The sequence below is a fragment of the Apis laboriosa genome, unplaced genomic scaffold, assembly GCF_014066325.1.
Source record: "Apis laboriosa isolate Shangri-la unplaced genomic scaffold, ASM1406632v1 scaffold5_cov152, whole genome shotgun sequence".
In the NCBI taxonomy this organism is placed as follows: domain Eukaryota; kingdom Metazoa; phylum Arthropoda; class Insecta; order Hymenoptera; family Apidae; genus Apis; species Apis laboriosa.
The window spans coordinates 1,173,168-1,192,174 of NW_025223857.1; the positions used below are offsets into that span (position 1 = coordinate 1,173,168).

General features: G+C 30.0%; 3 protein-coding genes across 5 annotated transcripts; 1 reads left to right on the top strand and 2 right to left on the bottom strand.

Annotated features, from left to right (window-relative positions):
• Positions 1–3,223: 3,223 nt before the first annotated feature.
• LOC122717923 (serine-rich adhesin for platelets) lies at positions 3,224–14,069 on the bottom strand. Of its 3 annotated transcripts, XM_043942457.1 has the most exons (8): positions 13,864–14,069; positions 13,382–13,503; positions 8,846–13,069; positions 8,673–8,748; positions 7,507–7,769; positions 7,257–7,412; positions 6,799–7,112; positions 3,224–6,671 (listed from the first exon to the last, which is right to left on the bottom strand). In XM_043942457.1, the coding sequence occupies exons 3-8, from the start codon at positions 13,043–13,045 to the stop codon at positions 5,102–5,104; spliced, it is 6,579 nt and encodes a 2,192-aa protein (XP_043798392.1). In that variant the 5' UTR covers positions 13,046–13,069; positions 13,382–13,503; positions 13,864–14,069; the 3' UTR covers positions 3,224–5,101. The 3 variants fall into 3 exon arrangements, with proteins under 3 accessions (XP_043798392.1, XP_043798393.1, XP_043798391.1); XM_043942458.1 differs by lacking the exons at positions 13,382–13,503; positions 13,864–14,069 and having other exon boundaries at positions 8,715–8,748; positions 8,846–13,081; XM_043942456.1 differs by lacking the exons at positions 13,382–13,503; positions 13,864–14,069 and having other exon boundaries at positions 8,846–13,081.
• A 253-nt stretch (positions 14,070–14,322) lies between these two features.
• On the top strand, positions 14,323–15,823 carry LOC122717925 (probable 39S ribosomal protein L49, mitochondrial). Its single transcript, XM_043942464.1, has 3 exons — positions 14,323–14,572; positions 15,215–15,395; positions 15,486–15,823. Exons 1-3 carry the CDS (start codon positions 14,468–14,470, stop codon positions 15,758–15,760), a joined length of 561 nt encoding a protein of 186 aa, XP_043798399.1. The 5' UTR covers positions 14,323–14,467; the 3' UTR covers positions 15,761–15,823.
• Positions 15,824–16,540: 717 nt separating this feature from the next.
• Positions 16,541–18,937, bottom strand: LOC122717927 (elongation factor 1-gamma). The gene is made up of 8 exons (XM_043942465.1): positions 18,850–18,937; positions 18,574–18,723; positions 18,255–18,318; positions 18,039–18,181; positions 17,512–17,814; positions 17,145–17,441; positions 16,886–17,038; positions 16,541–16,769 (listed from the first exon to the last, which is right to left on the bottom strand). Exons 1-8 carry the CDS (start codon positions 18,859–18,861, stop codon positions 16,614–16,616), a joined length of 1,278 nt encoding a protein of 425 aa, XP_043798400.1. The 5' UTR covers positions 18,862–18,937; the 3' UTR covers positions 16,541–16,613.
• Positions 18,938–19,007: the final 70 nt, after the last annotated feature.

Here is a 19,007-nt window from a genome sequence, read left to right on the forward strand (position 1 = left end):
CTTAAAACTTAAACTCAGAGTTTACTCTCTCGCACATTCTCTCCTTTCTTCTCTCGCTTTCGCATTTTTCTTTCTCGCTTTCTCCTATTTCTCTTTCTCCTACTTTCACATCCCTATCGCGTATCATCATGCTATACACACCAAGTAATAATAATCATTTGCTGAGAAGTATGCAGTTAGTGTTGACAAATTTAAATATATTGTCGTTTTATCGTCGATCTATATCGATCTTTTTTCAATTTGGTCGGGTTTTTTTGAAAAAAAAAAAAAAAAAAAAAAATATATATATATATATATATATTACATTTACTTAAATAATTCGTCATTGTCGCTAAAAACGTTGCATGTACCAAGGTCGATTCTCATTGCTACGATAAATATTTTTACAATTTAACAATTCATTGACACAATATAGGCATACAAACGTAAAAGAGCGCGGACGATTAATAATTGAAAAGATTGAAGTAATAATTTAAATGATCATGATCATATCACTTCAATGCATTCGTTATAACAATCATTAACGTAAAATGGCGTAACTGTGATAATTAACATTCACGAAAACTCACTGAAAAAAAGAAAAGGTATATTTTAAATGGAAAAGTGTAATAGATATACGGACTCTTACAAATAAATCTTAATATTCGTTAAGTATGATTATTACTTTAAGAAAAGAGAAGGAAAAAAGTAATTAGATAAACGCAATTGAAAAAAAAAAAAAAAAAAAAAAAAAAAAAAATGATGCATTCAAACGAAGGAACGCTTTCATCAAATTATGAAATAAATCGCGTACATAAAACATACCTAACAAAGAAGAGATGTAACAATTATTTTACATATAACAATTGTGCTCCTTCACCTCAATTGCATCAACGAAAATATGAAATCAAAAGATTGAGATTTCATTAATGACAGACAACTGTCCTATGAAAGACAATAAATAAGGGCTAGACATTAGATTACATTAGATATCGATTATCGAATAAAATCACTATTCTATGCATACAAGTTATCAACGTATCTGTTCCGCTTCTTAATAATTATTTTTTTTTCTTCTTATTCTTCTTCACTTTCGACACCATAAAATTACTTAACTTAAGACAGAGAACAAAAAGATAGAAAAAGAAGAAAGAAAAAAAAAAAAGAGAACTTCCAATAGTTTCGTCCTGTAATAATTGGTTATATAAGATTTTCAAAATATAATTGTGACACGCACTGCACACAGCTCAGTAAATTATTTATCTCGCAATTCTAAACGCCATCGTCTGTCGATAACAATAATTACATTGATCATCGATATTTATCGATCGGTGATTTTACTTCTTTAGTTCGATATACATATATTTATATTTATATTCATATTTATAATATATATATATATAGATATATCAAAAATATCCTTAATAAAATAGAGCATTTTAATATGTATAACGTACCATCAAGTACTTTTTTTTGTATCATAATTTTATCCATTATATATATAGCATATAGCATATATATATATATATAAATATATATATATATTTATTTATTTATAACGTTTAGTATTATATATATTTAATATACATATAATACCCCACGCTACATATTCTTTCCTATCGCATGCGCACGTGCAATGTACAAATATGCTGTTCATACGTGTGCAGCGTGCGCGCGTATGTGTATATTTTCTTTTTACGTGTCGCCACGTGAATTTTTTTCAAGATTAGATTACGCATACCTTGAGTTCTGGCCTTCTTCGTTATTTCGTATAACGGTTACGTCGCTTCAACCGTTTTTCCATCTTTTAGTAGATTGCTTTTATTCTATGCCAATTATACATATTTAATTATACATATTTAAAAGTTTTAAAAACAATTATAAAATCATGTTGCAATTGCTACTTGTTGTATCAAAATCTATTGAAGAATTAAGCTATAATATATTTTAGTAGGAAATTATTATATTAAAGTATTTACTGTACGTCTAAAGATATTATAATATATTACAAAGATTTTTGTAAAATAGTAATGTAATATATTATAATATAATTTAAAAAAATGTTCTAGATTCTTGATGTCGAATCGATTAATACTGACTTTTTATCAATAATTATTAATATATAAAATTTGTTGGTTAACCATGATTAGATACACTGAAACGAATGAAGCCGACAGAACACTCGAAAGACATTCACTCATTCGCGTAATACAAAAATTATGGATCTGTCGTTCTAGTTTTCGATCTAAGTTAATTGTTCTCTAGTTCAACACAGCCAAAATTCGAAATTTCATCAAGTTATAAAACGGTTTGTACATATATTTTTGAACCGATTTTCATTTCCTATATGAACAATTTTGGTGAATGCATTAACTAGTGCATAAGTTATGCGAGAATTAAAAATATATAAATAATAAGTGAAATGAAATTACTTAAATAACAAATAATACACGAAAAAAATTTTAAGTATTTTATTGATTATTTTAAAACGATATGTAATGGAAAAAAAAAAATATATTTTTTTCTAATTTTATATAGATATATTTAAAATTTAATAGATTTAAATATTTTTGTATTTCTTATCGATATTAATCCATTATAAAATGAGCTTGTTCCCGAACTGCGCAATTTTTGATTTTTTTCATCATGGCAGAATGTACTATTCAAAAAGTAACACTTCTTATTCTCAGTTAATCTTTTACCTGTTGTTTTCGAACAAAACTTTTTCTTGTAATAAAATTCGAATTTAATTTTAAAACTTAATTTTTTTTTATATTTTTTTCCAATATTATCTTTTCAAGATATTGAAAAAAAAACGAGATGAATTGAACGCACGCGATTTGTACATTTGAAGGATAAAGATCTTTTACTTCAACAATCGAACGATTTCGTCTTTTAATAAATCTTTTTTCACGTGGCGACTTTGCATAAAAAAAAAAAAAAAAAAAAAAAGAGAGAAAAAAAAATGATGAAAAAAAAGAAAACTCATTTTTTTTATTTCTCTCACTCTTTCAGACTTACAGTCATTCGTTCATCAGCCTTTCCCTCTTCCTTTGTTTTTCATCAAAATAATTTCAAAACCTTAAACCATTTTCAAATAATCGTATTACACGATTAGTAAAGGAATTCAGCACGACGAATAAATTCATCACATCAGATAATAGCAATTGAATAATCAATAAAGTAATAATTAATGATAATAATAATAATAATAATAATAATAATAATAATAATAATAATAATAATAATAATTAATAAAAATAGTAATTGATTACGAACTACAAATTATCAGTTATGTACAATGCAATATAATAATATTATATTAAACATAATAAATAAGCTCGAGGCGTATAAGTTTACACTTACTTTATAGAAGTGTATCTTTATCAATACACACAATAATGCTTAGTTTTTTCACTTCACGATCGCCCCTGGTTAGTAAAAATTAATTACAAGTCATCATTATACTCCTTTTCAGTGAGCAGGCCAACATATATATATATATATATATATATATATATATATGTATATATATATGTATATATAAATATATGTATATATATATATATATATATTTATATATATATTTTTCTCTTTTCAAATATACAATTAAATCCCGTAGAGCGTATATTCTTTCTCGTTATTACTTACGGTAAAAAAAAAATCATGCTTCTATTTTTCTGCTTCTCTTTCTCCAATAAAATTCCACAGATATTTTATTTTTTGTAAGTAAACAAAAATATATTCGACGCATGGGATAAATCTAATGAAATCTAAACCAATATATATAGCGCCACTTTGTCCGATATAAGCATATACACATGACATCTCTCGACACGATTCGAACTGCGTTTACTTCGGGATGTGCGGAAAAAGGAACGAACTACCGATTTAAAATTGTTCTTCGAAGAATTACGATCTTTACGGGATCTTAAATTGCAGATCTCGAAGAACGTGAATGATAGATATGTCTCTAACAGTGAATTGTTTTTTTATCTAAATAACAGCAAGGCAAATCGACAGTTTTTTTTATTTTATTTGTCGAGAATATATTTTCGAACGTTTCCCATAAAAAATTCGAGGAAGGATAGTATTCCTCCAGGATTTATTCCTTCCGAATAAATTTTTTTTTTTTATTTTCGAATTAAAATATATAAACGAAGACAAAAAAGAGGGGGTAAAATTGAAACTAATTGATGTATAAATTTTCAATATACACACATGTATATATACATATACATATAATACACATATATATATGTATTATATATACATATACATATAATACATATATATATGTATATATACCCCCTTCTTTTTTTTAACGCTCCTTTTTCATACGAACCATTACTTATTTATCTTTTTTTTATTTATTTTTGTTCATGTATGTATATCTATATATATGTATATATTCAACCGTATGTATAGTATCTGTTTCAAGTCCATCCATACTATATTTTGTCATTTTAAAAATCAATGACTTCGTCTGTATCATTTTTTTTCTTTCTTTCTTTCTTTTTTTTTTTTTTTTTTTTTTTAGGCACTTTTCCTTGGAAACAGATTTTTACCATGTTTTGCCATATTTTTTTTTCATTGATACTTTGGTTGTTAATGTACAACATTGTTAATGATTGTTATTCAGTTCATATTTTTGTTCCTGTTGCAACGTTTTTTAACAAAACATTCCCGTAATACACTATCACAACGTGTACGCATGCGCGCACGTGATTACCACGATGCGTACGTTTATTTACCATACCATCGTAAAACCATTTTTTTTTTTTTTTGAGCAGTACAAAAACATTCCGTTTGCACTTGTTTTTTTTATATAAGGCAGATATTGTCGCTACTCAAAATGAGCGTTAATTAATCTTCACGAAACATTTTCGATATGTTTCTCTATCCACCATGATTGGTATTAAAATATAAGTTCGATCAATAATTCTCTTCGGTTATTCGTTACGAAATAACCTTATTGATAATTCTTTTTCTTTCACAAAACACCTTTTCCTTTTATCCAGGATTGGATAATGAATTTCACCCTTTTATACACTTTCGTAAGAAAGAATTAATCTATATATTATTTACTTACTGTTCATCCTCATTTATCCTCCTTGTTGTTTCATTTCTCGGCTGGTCTGGTGACCGTTTGCGGTATCACTGTCAATGACTTCGGAATTTTTGGCAATATCGGAATCTGATTGGACGTTTTAGTTGTTACCTGTATTGATTTCGGCAGATTTAGGTTATGCAACAGATTTTGCGTCGGACTGTTTTCATTTGCCAATGCACGCACGTCGCAAATCAACGGTTCGAAGTCGCTCCTGCTTTGTCTATTTAGCATCTCCTGTTGCATTCTTAGATGCTTTTGAAATTGCGTTTGCGCAGCAATTTGCGCTTTTTGGTACTGCGTGGCTGATTTTAAATTTTGCGAGGAATTCGAGTTATTCATGCCGCCATTTGAGTTAGTTAATTGTTTTTCCGTAATCATTTGCTGTTTTTGTTTTTTCAGATTTTGCAGTCGTTTAAAATCAGGTTCGCTTAATTGGAATACTTTACCACCAGTAGATGTTGGTAATTTTTGACTATCCTTTCGTTTCATATTACCATTCGCGGTGGTGCTAGTAGAGGGAAGATTTAACCGTTGGAGATTAGGCGGTGGTTTTTTAATTATAGACACTCCAGGATTTAATTTCAGGATCCGTGGAGGACTACTCTTTATCGATTGTGCAGTATTGCTGGACGATAATTGTTTGGGGGTGCTTATGGTTGGTAAAGAAGGCTTATCTCTTTCGAGCACGTAACCACCACTCAATCGACGAGAATTGTGATACTCTGAGGCGATTGGCTCCATTATTGGTTCATCCATCTTTTCTGGACCTTCGTACGATATCAATCGATTCTGTACGGAAGTCGAGTAATTGATTGCATTCCGTGATGCATTTGGAGCTAAAATTAAATCACCGGATCTATAATATTTTTCTAAAAGTATCAAATGCCTGAGAAACGAGCTTTGATTCCCATATGGTCTTTGCAATTCTTGCCAAAGGAGTTTCGTATCTCTGTCATATTGTATCATAGTAGCACATTTCTCCCAACCCTGAGGTGTTATTTCTCGTACATTTGTGAACTCTATATTGGCATGAAGATTCATTTCTTCTTCGCCAGGGAAAAGAGTGCGCACACTAATGGATGGATTAGCACCAAGTCTCTGTACAACTGGAGTAATATCATTATTCGTCCTTGGTCTCTTTGGCAATCTTGTTAACGTCACTTCTTTGTCCATCGCGAGAATTTCAACAACTTCGTTTGGATTATCACAAGATATCGTTGTATCTGACGTTGTATATGGATTCGTGTCGAGTAGCTTACGCTTTTTCAATTTCTCTACAGTGTTCTCGATACCGAGGAACTGCACATCTGTCACGACATTTTCATCGCTCAAATTCCCTTTCACGGTACGATTTTCGTTGTCAATTTCAGAATTAATTCCCTCGTTTTTATTGGGTTCTGGAATAGACTTTTCAAAAGTGGAATTTATCGTACCATCTGGAGATTTAAACGTTGTAGTCTTAGTTTGAGTACTGCACTTAGCTTTCTTCCTTTTATCTTTATCTTTGTCTTTCGACTGATTCTGAGACGAATCTTCGTCTTCATTTTCCAGAACTTCAATATCGTGATAATGTAGAATTCTAAATATATAAAAAAGAATAATAAATAGAACATATAATAAATAGAATAATAAATAGAATATATAAAAAGAATAATAAAGATATTAATATAAAAAATAGGCCTTATAATGTAACTAAACTATTATACCTTTTTCGATAATTCTTGAAGAATGATTTATGATTCGTATTCATGTTTTCCACGTCCTTGTACTTCAATTGCAGTTGTGTAAAGTAACGGCATAATTTGCAAACGAAAGTACCGGCCGACAATATAACAGGAATACCCTGTTGTCCAAGCAACTGATTCAACTCGTCAGTTTCCGCATTCGCCAATTGGTGAGTGTGATTTCTCGCTAATCGACGTTTACACAATGCACAAGTCAAGAATCTTTCGATTTTCGAATAATGACTGACGCAGAACGACATGGATGTATGTTGACTCGATTCCCAATCAATGTCCACCTAAAAATATTTTTATTGATATGTCAACTATTCATTAAAAATATTAAAAATAATGATACAAGATCTTATACGATACCAATATTGAAAAAAATATTGAATTTTTAAATTCTTTTCGCATCATCCTATATAATATGGTAAACTTACTTGTTTTTGCAGACCAGCTTTTATCTTGAGCAACCATCGACGTTTAACATGATGTCGTGCAGCATCTCTACAATCACGGGCCGAGCATTTGGATACCATGAGTTGTCGGTGTTGTTTTTGTGGCTTCGTTTGCATATTTGTTGGACTTGTGTTCGCCTAATAGATTATAGGAAAATTTTAATAACAATAAAATTAATAAAATATTTATTATTTTAAGATAAGTATATATAATATAAAAGTTTTTTCCAACCTTTCTATCTACATGGCGGTAACAAGCATCGCATAAACAAGAATCCTTAGTTAAATGTCTTTCTATGTTTAAAATCTTTTTGCGCCTTTCATCAGATTTCATTTGAGCAAGATGCATTGGTGTATCTAAAGAACCGAATTTTCCAAAGCAATAACAACATACATCTGCACACAAGCGTCCTGGATGAATGGAAAAAGAAGAGGATTTTTCTGGGATAACAAGAGACTGGCGATCCTTTGGTGCTGCATCTTCATTATCTTCGTCTGTTGTGAGAAAACAATAAATTATCTATAATTATTACAAAATCTAAAAAAAAATAAATAGATTTGATGTTTTAATAAATTTTAATGCTATCTAGATAAAATGAAGTAAAATTTAATTAAAAAATAAATTGGAATGTTAGAGGGTAAATGTAATTGATGTTCAAAGCAGTAGCATAAAATAACATGCTTGTTATGGAAAATTGTATAGTTATTACGAGTACAATTTGCGGGATTTTTTTAGGAAATTCGAAAATTAAATTACTGAATATTAAATGGTACATTAGTGTCTCATTAACTATCGCATTTGTCTTCGTAATTATTTATTTATAATATAATTCTTATTAATTTTTGAGATTATTTTAATGCAATAATAATATAGAAAAGTCGTATTATTTAGCAATGAATATATATTTTTAAATTTATAAATATACTATAAGAGTTACTATTTAATTAAATTATTGCTTTTTTAAAATAAGAATCGAAAAATCATACTTAAAAATAATTTGTATATAATTAGTAAAAATAATAGTTAATATAAAGAAACTTTTTCCTTATTTTATTTTTACACTCAATACTTTTGATATTTGTCTCGAGATAAATAAAAAAATAAATTATATTTGAAAAATAACAATTCTTAAAAGTATTATATCTAAAGTATATCTAGATAAAATTTTGCAAATCTGGCCAATTAGTAAAGTACTACTATAGTAGAATTGCAATTGATAGAATTATAATATCATAGTAAATAAAGACCAATCCATTAAAAATAAATATCAAGCGATTTTTTTCATAATAATTTCTAAAATGATAGAATTTGTATATGAACCAAGAACAAATATATTTCAACAAAGCAGAAGGACAAGGAATGATTAAGAATGTAGTTATTCCCGCAACCAGGATTACCGCAAGAGTGTCTGTGGTTAGTAGAGAACTTTCGGTTCGCACCAGAGCTGCTATCTCCCCAACCACTGGTTCCTAACTGGAAAAAACAAAGAATAAAATGATAAATAAACAATAAAATTCCATTACATTTAATGTATAATTACAAATTATATATATATTTTTCTTAAACTCACCTCCTTTTGAATAGTGTAGAAATTTTCTGGCGAGTCTCCTTCACCATCTCCGCGACCCTGTTTCAGTACCATTTTTAGTGGTGATCTCGATCGTCTTTTGTCCTTCTCCCTCTCTTTCTGGACACGAATCACGGTTTTTAAGGTTCCTGTGGATTGTCCTTTCTTCGCTTTTTGATGATTCAACCTCTCAGCAGCCTTTTCCAGGGATTCCAAACCAAGTAATCTCAAAATTGACTCTTTCTTTGCCTTATCTTCAGGCGTCTCCAAAATCTTTGAAGTAATATTGACACTGCTCGAAGATTCGCCAGAAGTGGACGTCTCGTCAGAATCTTTCTGCGACGTTTCTGGCGTTTTTATAGGTTTGCAATCGACATCCAGTATGTCTATATTTTCCACTTCTTTAGTCACATGGTTCTCAGACAAATTTCTTGACAATCTGTTCTCGCACGTTTTCCTACCATTTTCTTTTGCTATAATCAAATCATTTTCCGACTTGCTTCTCACATTATCCGCGGTTTTTTCGTGTTTCTCCAAGCTATCCCTTCCACCTTCAGAAAAACCTCTGAAATTTGTCGCGCATTCGACTCCATTTTCATATTTGTTTAAAAACGATCGATTGTTCTCGTTAATTTTCGCTACTTCGTTGTCCAAAAGAGTCTCCTCTTTATTTTGTTGATCGCATCTCCGAATCTCACGTTTTGCTCGTTTGTTCTTCAACATATTCAATTGATCTTCTTTGCGTTTCTTCGCTTCTCTGCTACGTTTGGTACGAGCCTGAGGTTCCACGTCATTCGCGTCCATTTCACCGCTATTTTGAGTGTCGTCAGTGTCCTCTGTCATCGATTCTTGAACCTTTTCCTCCAAATCCTTCGAATCCTCCTCCTCTTTGTTAGAGTTTTGCGGTTTTTCTTCTTCTTCCGTCTTCACCTTCGAAACGGTTTCTTTTTGATCCTTGCACGATCCTTGCCCCTTTTCGAACTTTCCTTTCGTTTTATCACGCGCCCGTAATACTCGTTTCTTAGTATCATCTTTAATAGATTTTTGCTCTTCCACAGTATTATCCGATGCTTTTTTATCCTCTTTTGTTAATGTCGTATCACTTTCTAAATTGTTACAAACGTCGTTACCGTTATCATATAATTGTATCGAATCGTTATCGATATCATTTTCTTGTTTATCTTCTTCCTCATTTTCGTTCGAGTCTTTTTTCAAATCTTCTTGAAGAAGATTACAAGCACTGTTAGAAACAGGATTACATTTAGAGTTAGACGTGGAATCGAAATTAAGTAATAGTTGACAATCATTTCTATCTTTTTTAATAATTTCTGCCACATTTTCCTCTTCCCTTTTTTCAACTTCTTTGGCATTTTCTACTATCTTCTCGCATTTGTCTCGCTCATCTTTATTTTCCAATTCATTGACAGCATTTGTTTCTCGATTTTCGGTATCCATTGCTACATCTAATTCGTTGGGCAATGAAGAGGAGGAAGAAGAAGAAGAAGAAGAAGAAGAAGAAGATTCTGTTGCAGTTTTGGTCATTGCAGATTCTCGATCATTTTGCGGCTCATCTGCGCTGCTTTTCAACTGATGTCCAGACTCATCCTCTGCTACCATTCTTTCCACTTCTTTCGAAATTCTCTCTAAAGTTTCCACGTCATCGGGTCCCGTATTCGTGGAAATCTTTGCCCCATCTTCGATTGCCGTATCCGTCTTTGCATCTTCTTGCGTTTTAATCTCCTCTTTCTTCGACTCGGTTATCGTACTATCAACTGGAAATTCAGAGGAAGTTGTTTTATTCTCCGTCGATTCGTTTTTAAACTCTTTGTTCGAAATAGTTTCCTTAGGAGTAGACTTATCACACTCCTGTAAAGATTCCTCACAATTCTCAGACTTGTGAGCCACTTTGTTCATCGCTTTTCCTAATTTTTTAACGGTATTATCATTGTTCTCAGGGGAAGCTTTATCTATTATCCTCGAAGATTTTCTAATAGACATAACTTTCTTTCCATCGTCTAAAATTTTTATCTGATTATCATCCATCTCAATCTTTTTCTCAGCCTCCTCCCTCAAATTGGACGTTTCGTTCGATTCACCCTCCTGTATTACAATTTTGCAACCATTCTCATTTTCTATAATATTTACCACTTCAGAAACGTTGTGAGTGTTGCTATTCGCATCAGTGTCAGAAGATTCGCTTTCTTGCACGTTTTGAGAATGAGTTTCAGCTAATTCAATATCACCCATGACTAGTTTCTCAATTTCTTTGGCAGTATCAGCCACTTTTGGTATTGAATTATCTGAATTGTCCGATTTCATCTCATTCTTTGTCGCGGCAGACTTATCCTCATCCGTATTTTCCTCTAGCCCTAATTTTTGAGATTCCGCGCTCAATGGTGCAATTATCTCTTCAATTTTTGGTATCTCGAAGTTTTTGTTCAATCCAAGGCCCTTCTCTGGGCCGAAGATTTTACTCTCGATAGATTTGGCAATCGTAAGCTTGATATTTTCTATCATTTGATCTATCTGAGACTTGGGATTACCGTCCGATTTATCCGTATTATAAAACGAATTAACCGTTTTCTTCATATCTATATTTAAACTACTTCTTCGACCCTTAGACTTGTCAGACAGTTTTGCCAAAATATTATCTTTTCTAACTTGATCCAAATTACCCATCTTTTTCAATTCTTCTTGCACCTCCATATTTTTGGGTATTATTCTCGTATATTCAATTTTTATATTGTCATTTTTTATCTCAACTTCGGTACTTTTCGCCTTGGTCTTCGAGCGGAGCGTGGGCCCAATCTCACTCGTCCTGTCCGCTCTATCGCTGTTGTTATTATTTTCTACTTCTGATCCAATTTGGGAACTGTCCTCGAAATTTTTCAACGTTTCTTGTTTCATGCACATTTCATCTTTAACGGGTACTATAATTGTTTGAGAATCGTTACCGCTAGATTCAGAAAAACTAGATTCAGAATCGATATTATTATCCGCAATATTATCCGCAGAAACTTCTGAATTAATTGGATCATCCGAATTTAATCGTCGACGCTTTTTGAGCTCTAAATCGGAAATTACAGAATCTGATTGCCTTAGCTTACCATTTCTTAAACTTCTTTGATTAATGATGTTTGCACTCGCTCTTTTTCTCAAATGAATTGCATTTTGAACGGATTCCGTTTCAAAATTCTCCCCATCAGAAGTAATTTTAATGTCTTCGCTGTCTGGTTCTTTTTTTATTTCAATATCTGAAATTATATTCTCTTCTACCAACATCTTCTTACTTCTTGTTAATTTTCCTTCTATTTTTTCTGTTATTCCCTGTTGATTATCTATTTCTGTATCGCTCAACATTGAAGCTATCACTTCGTCAATGGTAAGATCTATAGAACTTTTACTATCCAAAAGAGACTTTGAAACTCTTGTGTTACTATAATCTATGTCTCTAGTAGCCTTCCTTCCTTTCGAATATTTAATATCAACTTCTGTCTTTATTAAAGTATCTTTCTCTTTGATACCGTTTCTCTTAAATCCTGAAAATTTTGTTGATTTAACACCTCTAGGCAAAGAATCTAAACTTTCCAAGCTTCTACCCTTCCTATTAAGTTTTGGACTACTTTTAGTACTGCAACCTGCAACTGAATCTGAATCTCTATCTAAAATGTCCTCACTTTCCACTTCTCCGATATTTTTTAATATAAACTTGGTCTTTTTAGTCCTGAGATTGTTCTTGGCACTTCTATTACCTTCTGCTCCTATATTTTCACCTTCTGTTTCGTTTATTTGATGCTCTAAGCTTTTGTTAGATGATGTCTTAGTACTATTCTCTTCAGATAATTTGATTCTTTTAGTCCTCACACTTTTTTTGATGTCAGAAGGTATTCTACACAAATTTCTATTGGCTACTTTTCTCGTAACCTTTGATTTAATTAGATTTGCTTTTGCTACTTTCAACTTTTGTTTATGTTTCAGATTCCTAAGAACCTTTTTACGTGGTAGACTTGCCTCTAATTTTGGAGGAAGTTGACTACCAGTTGCTACAGCCTCCAATATATCTCGTGCAAGTTGCTGTTGTTTTAGATTTGACAAAGACTTGCCTTTTCTACTTTTAATTTCGTTCGATGGCAAGCTACAATCATTATTCGCCTTCTGTTTTGCTTTTGAAGGCACTAAGGGTTTCTTTTCCCTGGATGCCATCTCACTTCCACCCACATTGGGCTCCTGCAATTTCATTTATAATGTGAAATTGCAAGCTGCTTATTAATTAAATGGTAATTATTATTACCATTATAGTATTTAAATTAATTTTGAAATATATTAATAAAATAATGTATTTTTAAAAAGTGAAAATTAAATTTATTCATCACGTATTATTTTCTAAAAGATTATAATATAATATTTATTTTTATATATATATATATAGAAAAATATTTCAAATGTTAGATATCGCATTAAGAGATAACTGTCGTTTTTCGAAAAAAAAATATATATATTGCATAAAACAGCGTTAAATTATAAATGAAGAAAATATACCTTTCCTCTTTTAAACGAGACAGGAACAAATTGACTGTATACCAAATGGAAAAACTACATAATTCGTCTTAGGTGTGAGTAGGTGAGCGGCCGGCCGGATAGTGGGGTTGATAGATGCGGCCCTGGCGGTCAGAAAAATTACGTGACAAACTTTGCATTTACACGGATACACGAAGCGCCTCTTTTCGGTCAAGGAATCACTTTGAAATATTTATCGCGATATCTCGGCAATCACATCTTCAATCACGTAAAATTTAATTTCGAAGGAAAGATAATGTCACACATTAACTTCCTAAGATGAAAATCAGGGCTTAAGCAAGCAAGAACTATCGAAAATCACGCAAGAAATCATCGCGAAAAAATCGCCACGAATAAACAAAAGGTCGGACTCGATTCGAGATTTTCAAAGTTTTCTATATACTTAGCTTAGGGTTATCGAAACAATTTATGATTTCAATACTCGATTCATCGATTGTACTTACCTCTGAGACAAAAAATCACCGTCAGAGAACGTAATTTTTGCGGGAAAACGCGGAAAACAATTCTGTGAAAAACACAGTCCCGTTGCAGGGTGTCTGTACGATGTCCCACTGTTTTGAGGCTACCGCCACCTGACGGTAGAACACACGACCTCTCCCAGGTCCATAGTCCGTTCGCACTAATTCATCGCGTTATTTTAACTAATTCAACCCCTGTCGCTTTATACAAACCGTTATCTATGATATGTTTACTTCGCGAGAAACTCGTACTTACTGACGAGACAGAAAATAGCCTGAGAAAGCCCGATTTTATTCCGATTATCTTCTAGCGAAATTTGGAACAACGCGGCACTTCGAAATCTCTCTATACAATATTTGCAATAACTAACCCCGCGTTATTTGTCGAATTTTACGTTATCAGCGTCACTTAATGACACGTTTGTCGATTGGGATCGTAAACGAATGTAGTGAAGTTTCTCCTCAAAACGAAAAACGTTACAAATAGAGGCGCGTCACAAGGAAAAACTCGATCTGGCACGAGAACGAAAAGGAAGACGCGCCCGTGCGCACCAATGGCGGCCACCGACCCTTATTTACTGAAGTCAAAATGGCTGCCCTTCGGCGTTTCACACGTTCGAAACTTTCAAATATTATTCTTCGTTCTTGTGGCGAATATATTTCATTGAATAGAGATTTACCGATTATTACGCAGGTATTTTACATCAATGTACTTTATTTTTCATAATCTTATAACGAACGACAAAAAATTCTCATACATTTTTATAATGATTAATTTTAAGATAAAGTAACGAAGGGCCACGTTAGCGAAATCATTCGAGGTATTCACGTTTTTATTTAATTTTAATTTTCCAGAAATTTATTTATATTTTTTCATGTTAAATATTCGTATAAATGAACATATTTTTTGAATATATGAAATTTTTTATCAATTATTAGCAATTGATAGAAATACGTTAGATTAATAGATATACCAAAAAAAATTTTTGAATAATTGTTAAAGTTGAAAGAATAGAAGTAAAATTAATATTCGTCATAATATTCTAATGATAATTATAGAGAAAAATATAAATATATTTATTAAAATTTTACATTTAAATTTTTTTGAAAAAAAAAAATATAGTAAAATAAGAAAATATTTATTTAATATTATACATTAACCTACAAATATTTATATAATCCAAATAACGGTAATAAATAATTATAAATTATTAAAAAAATAATTTGACTTTCTTTAATAAATATTATATATATTATATATATTATATTTTAATTTTAATTCAAATTTTATTTTAAAAATTCTTATATTTTTAATATATTTTTTTATTATGTATAGAAAAGATGGGGAAAATACAAAAGTTCACCTCAATATACAGAATCTTCTAAATATACGGATTATGAAGTAACAAAAAATCCTCAAGAATGGGAATATGTAGAACGTTTATTTAAACCAAAATCTATACCTATACCTTGTTTAGAAAATAAAGAATATCCATCTGGATGGAAACCACCAGTTTGTAAGTTACTTTATTTCATGTTTATTCATTTATTACAATTTAATATGTTTATAATAAAATTTGTGTGTTTTATTCAATATTATTTAATAGCCAAACCACAAGAATATCCTTATTACATACAACGTACAAAAAACTATATGCAACCTGTCTATCTTGAAATTTCTCATCGAGGATTACGAAGAATAACCACTGTTCGTAAAATTCATGGAAATATCTGGATATTAGAAACTGAATTAAAGAAATATTTAGAAAAAAATGTAAAAAAATCAATTGGTGTTCGTAGTAATGAACTATCTGGTCAAATTCAATTTAGAGGAGATTATGTAAATCTCATTAAAGCATGGATGAATGAAAAAGGATTTTAAATAATATAATTTTAAATAATATAAAATCTTATAATATAATGCTTTTTGTAAATAGAAGGAGAATATTTTATTATAATTATTTGTTAAAATTCGAAAATAAATAATGAAAATATTTAATTAATAAATTTTTTTTTGGATTCAAAATATTTGTTATTTAAATAATACTCATATAAAATGTAGAAATTTATTGTGTGTGAAATGTAGAAATTTATTGTAGTAATTGAAAAATTAACAACTTCATTTTTGTAAAAATATGCATTATATTTAAAACTATAGTTCACACAAATTAGTATATGGAAGATGAATTATAGTACGTGTAGCAGCATACTTAAGTGCTAAATGTATTTATAATTTTCTGTTTCTATCAAAAATCATGCTATATGCTTTTTTATTAAACAATAACAAATGAATAAGGTAACTTCTTAATTCTAATAAATTATTTTTGTTTATGATATACATATTAAAACAATTTATAAATTAAATAATTTAACGCAACTATATCAAAGAAAAATTTCTACGAATATATATGCTAAAGTAAATATTATGTCATTCATATTTCATTAAAAATTAGCAATGTTCATATGATGCTAAAATAAATCCAAATATTAGAAAACGTGCATTAAAACTAATTTTAGAATAATATTTTAAACGCGACATAAACTTAAACAATAAAAGCATCAAGTTAGACAGTAGAAACCTATGGGAAGGAACATTGTTCTTTTTTGAAAATCACCCTATTTCAGTACAGGATTCTAAGGGTTTGCATGTAAAATTTGATAATATTTTATCAGTTTTTTACGTTTATTTCATGTGAACGAAGTGTTCTGTTTAATAATAAGCATATGGCAAATTTTTACTTGAAAATTTTTCCTTGATTAAATTTACGTCCTTCTTTATCGGTCCCGGTCCAGCTAAAGTACTGTTGAACCAATTGTTTTGTTTCTTCTTTAGTTGGATCTAATTTAGTCCAACTGTATGATTCATAATCTACCTGCCAGTCTGGGCATAACTGTTTAAAAAAAAATACTACTGTTATTTTAAATTATTAAAATTATATAATAAATATTTAAAATATATATATATATATATAATATAATAGATATTAAAAAGATTAAAAGCACTAACCGTGAAAGCAAGCTCTTGTCCTCGCCAAACCCAAATACCACTGATGCTACTGTCATTATCTGTACCAAACAGACAAGCACTGGCAAATGCACCTTTTCGCATCTTATCTAATCGTTGATACATTCCACTTATAAGATTGCAAGACATAAAAACCTATACAAAATACATAAAAGATATATAAATATCAAGAACTTAGATTTGTATTCAAATATGATAGATATAATGTTATATTATTCTTATTTAAACATTTTTATTTTACCTTTGTTAGTTCATTATTATATTTATATTCTCCAAGCCAAATACTATAATGTTCCGGATCGAATTTTTGCCAAAAATAAGGTATGGACTTCACCTCATCTTCATTGGAATAAAATCTTTTAAAATCATCAAGATCGAAATTACCTTTAGGTAATGTATCAAAAGGATTTGTAGTTTTAGGTTCAGCAGCTAAAGCAGCATCTGCTGGATCTAAATCTTCAATGGTTTCTTTTTTAGATTCCTTTATTTCTTTTGATTCTTTTTTAGATTCCTTTTCTTTTTTCTCTTTCTTTGAGGACTATAAATATTATATTTTATTATAATATCAAATAATGCTATTTTTATAAAATGAAAAATATAATACTCACTTTTCCTTGAGTTTCTGCAAATTTTTTTGGATCATATTCAAGAGTTTTCTCAGCCAATTTAAAGGCACCAATTACAGCCATTGACTCAGGTTGATAAATGACTGTTTGAAACCACCGATTTACATTTTGATATGGTTTACGTAAATTTGGTTCCAGAATATATTGATATAAATGAAGTAATGTCATGGCTACACTAATATCTGCTAATGTCAATCGTTCTCCAACCAAGTAAGTACGTGTAAGTAAATGAGAATTGAGGGCAGTCAATGCTTTTTTTACATCATCTTTAGCATGTTCTACATTCTATAATTTTAAATTATAAAATGATTTATTTTCGATTTCATAAACTATATGAAAACTTAACAACTTACATTTGTATGCATGTCATTTAATACATATATAAAAATCACATGTATTCTAATAAATGTGCCAATTTTTATATATCTCCTTGAGTTACAAAAATAATTAGAATATCAAATTATTTTTGCCTTTTAAAGGAGAATTTATGAAAATAATTTTATTTGTACCTGTTTATTATATGGCATAATTCCGAGCAATGGGAACACCCATGCACAACTAGCTGGAAGAATTTCAGAATCTGCAAAACCAAACCATTGAATGATTTCTGCACGTTCAAGATCAGTTTTGCCTTTTAATTGATCATTAGCCACTAAAAAATAAAAATTTTTGTTATACATTATATAATTTCAATTATTTAAATGTCACATAATTATGATTCTTACCATAATAAGCAATTGCATTGCTTTCTGTGATATACTTTCCATCACATGTTTCAAATGCTGGAACCTAAACATAAAAAACATAATAAATTATTTTAAACTTTTAAAAGACAATTAAAAACAAAAAAAAATAGAGAAAATAATAATATTATTCAAATGATATATAAAAAAGGATATGAAAATTTATACTCTATTCTTTTCCCAATTTAATACAAATTATTTGTTTGTATATATTGTTGTCAATAAAAAATATACCAGCTGGTTCTTTAAGAAAGACGTATAGATGAAAAACGAAAATAAAAAAAATTAGAAATAATTCTACCTTGCCTAATGGGAATTTCTTTAAAAATGCTTCGGTTTTATTTGTCTCGCCGAAAACGAAATCATCTGCAATCTTAATTTGAGCACCGGAATACTGAGCTGCAATAAGCACTTTGTAAGCTCTGAAGTTTTCCGGATACGTGTAAAGTGTCTGAAATAAATCGAGACTCCATTAATTGATTTCTACATTAAATTTCATTTTTGCTAATATTTATGTTTCTATTTATTTATCATAATGACGATGTTTAATAGTTCAAATTGAAAGAGAAAAACTTACTCCAGACGCCATTATATCCAGCTACGGGAAGAGGAAGTTGAAGGCCGGTAAAGATCGTTTTTCTCAAGTACATGAAATCCCTACATGTAATAATAGATATGTCCTTAAGACGTAGCCACAATGCATGCATATTTTACTTTCATGAAATATCTTAAAAT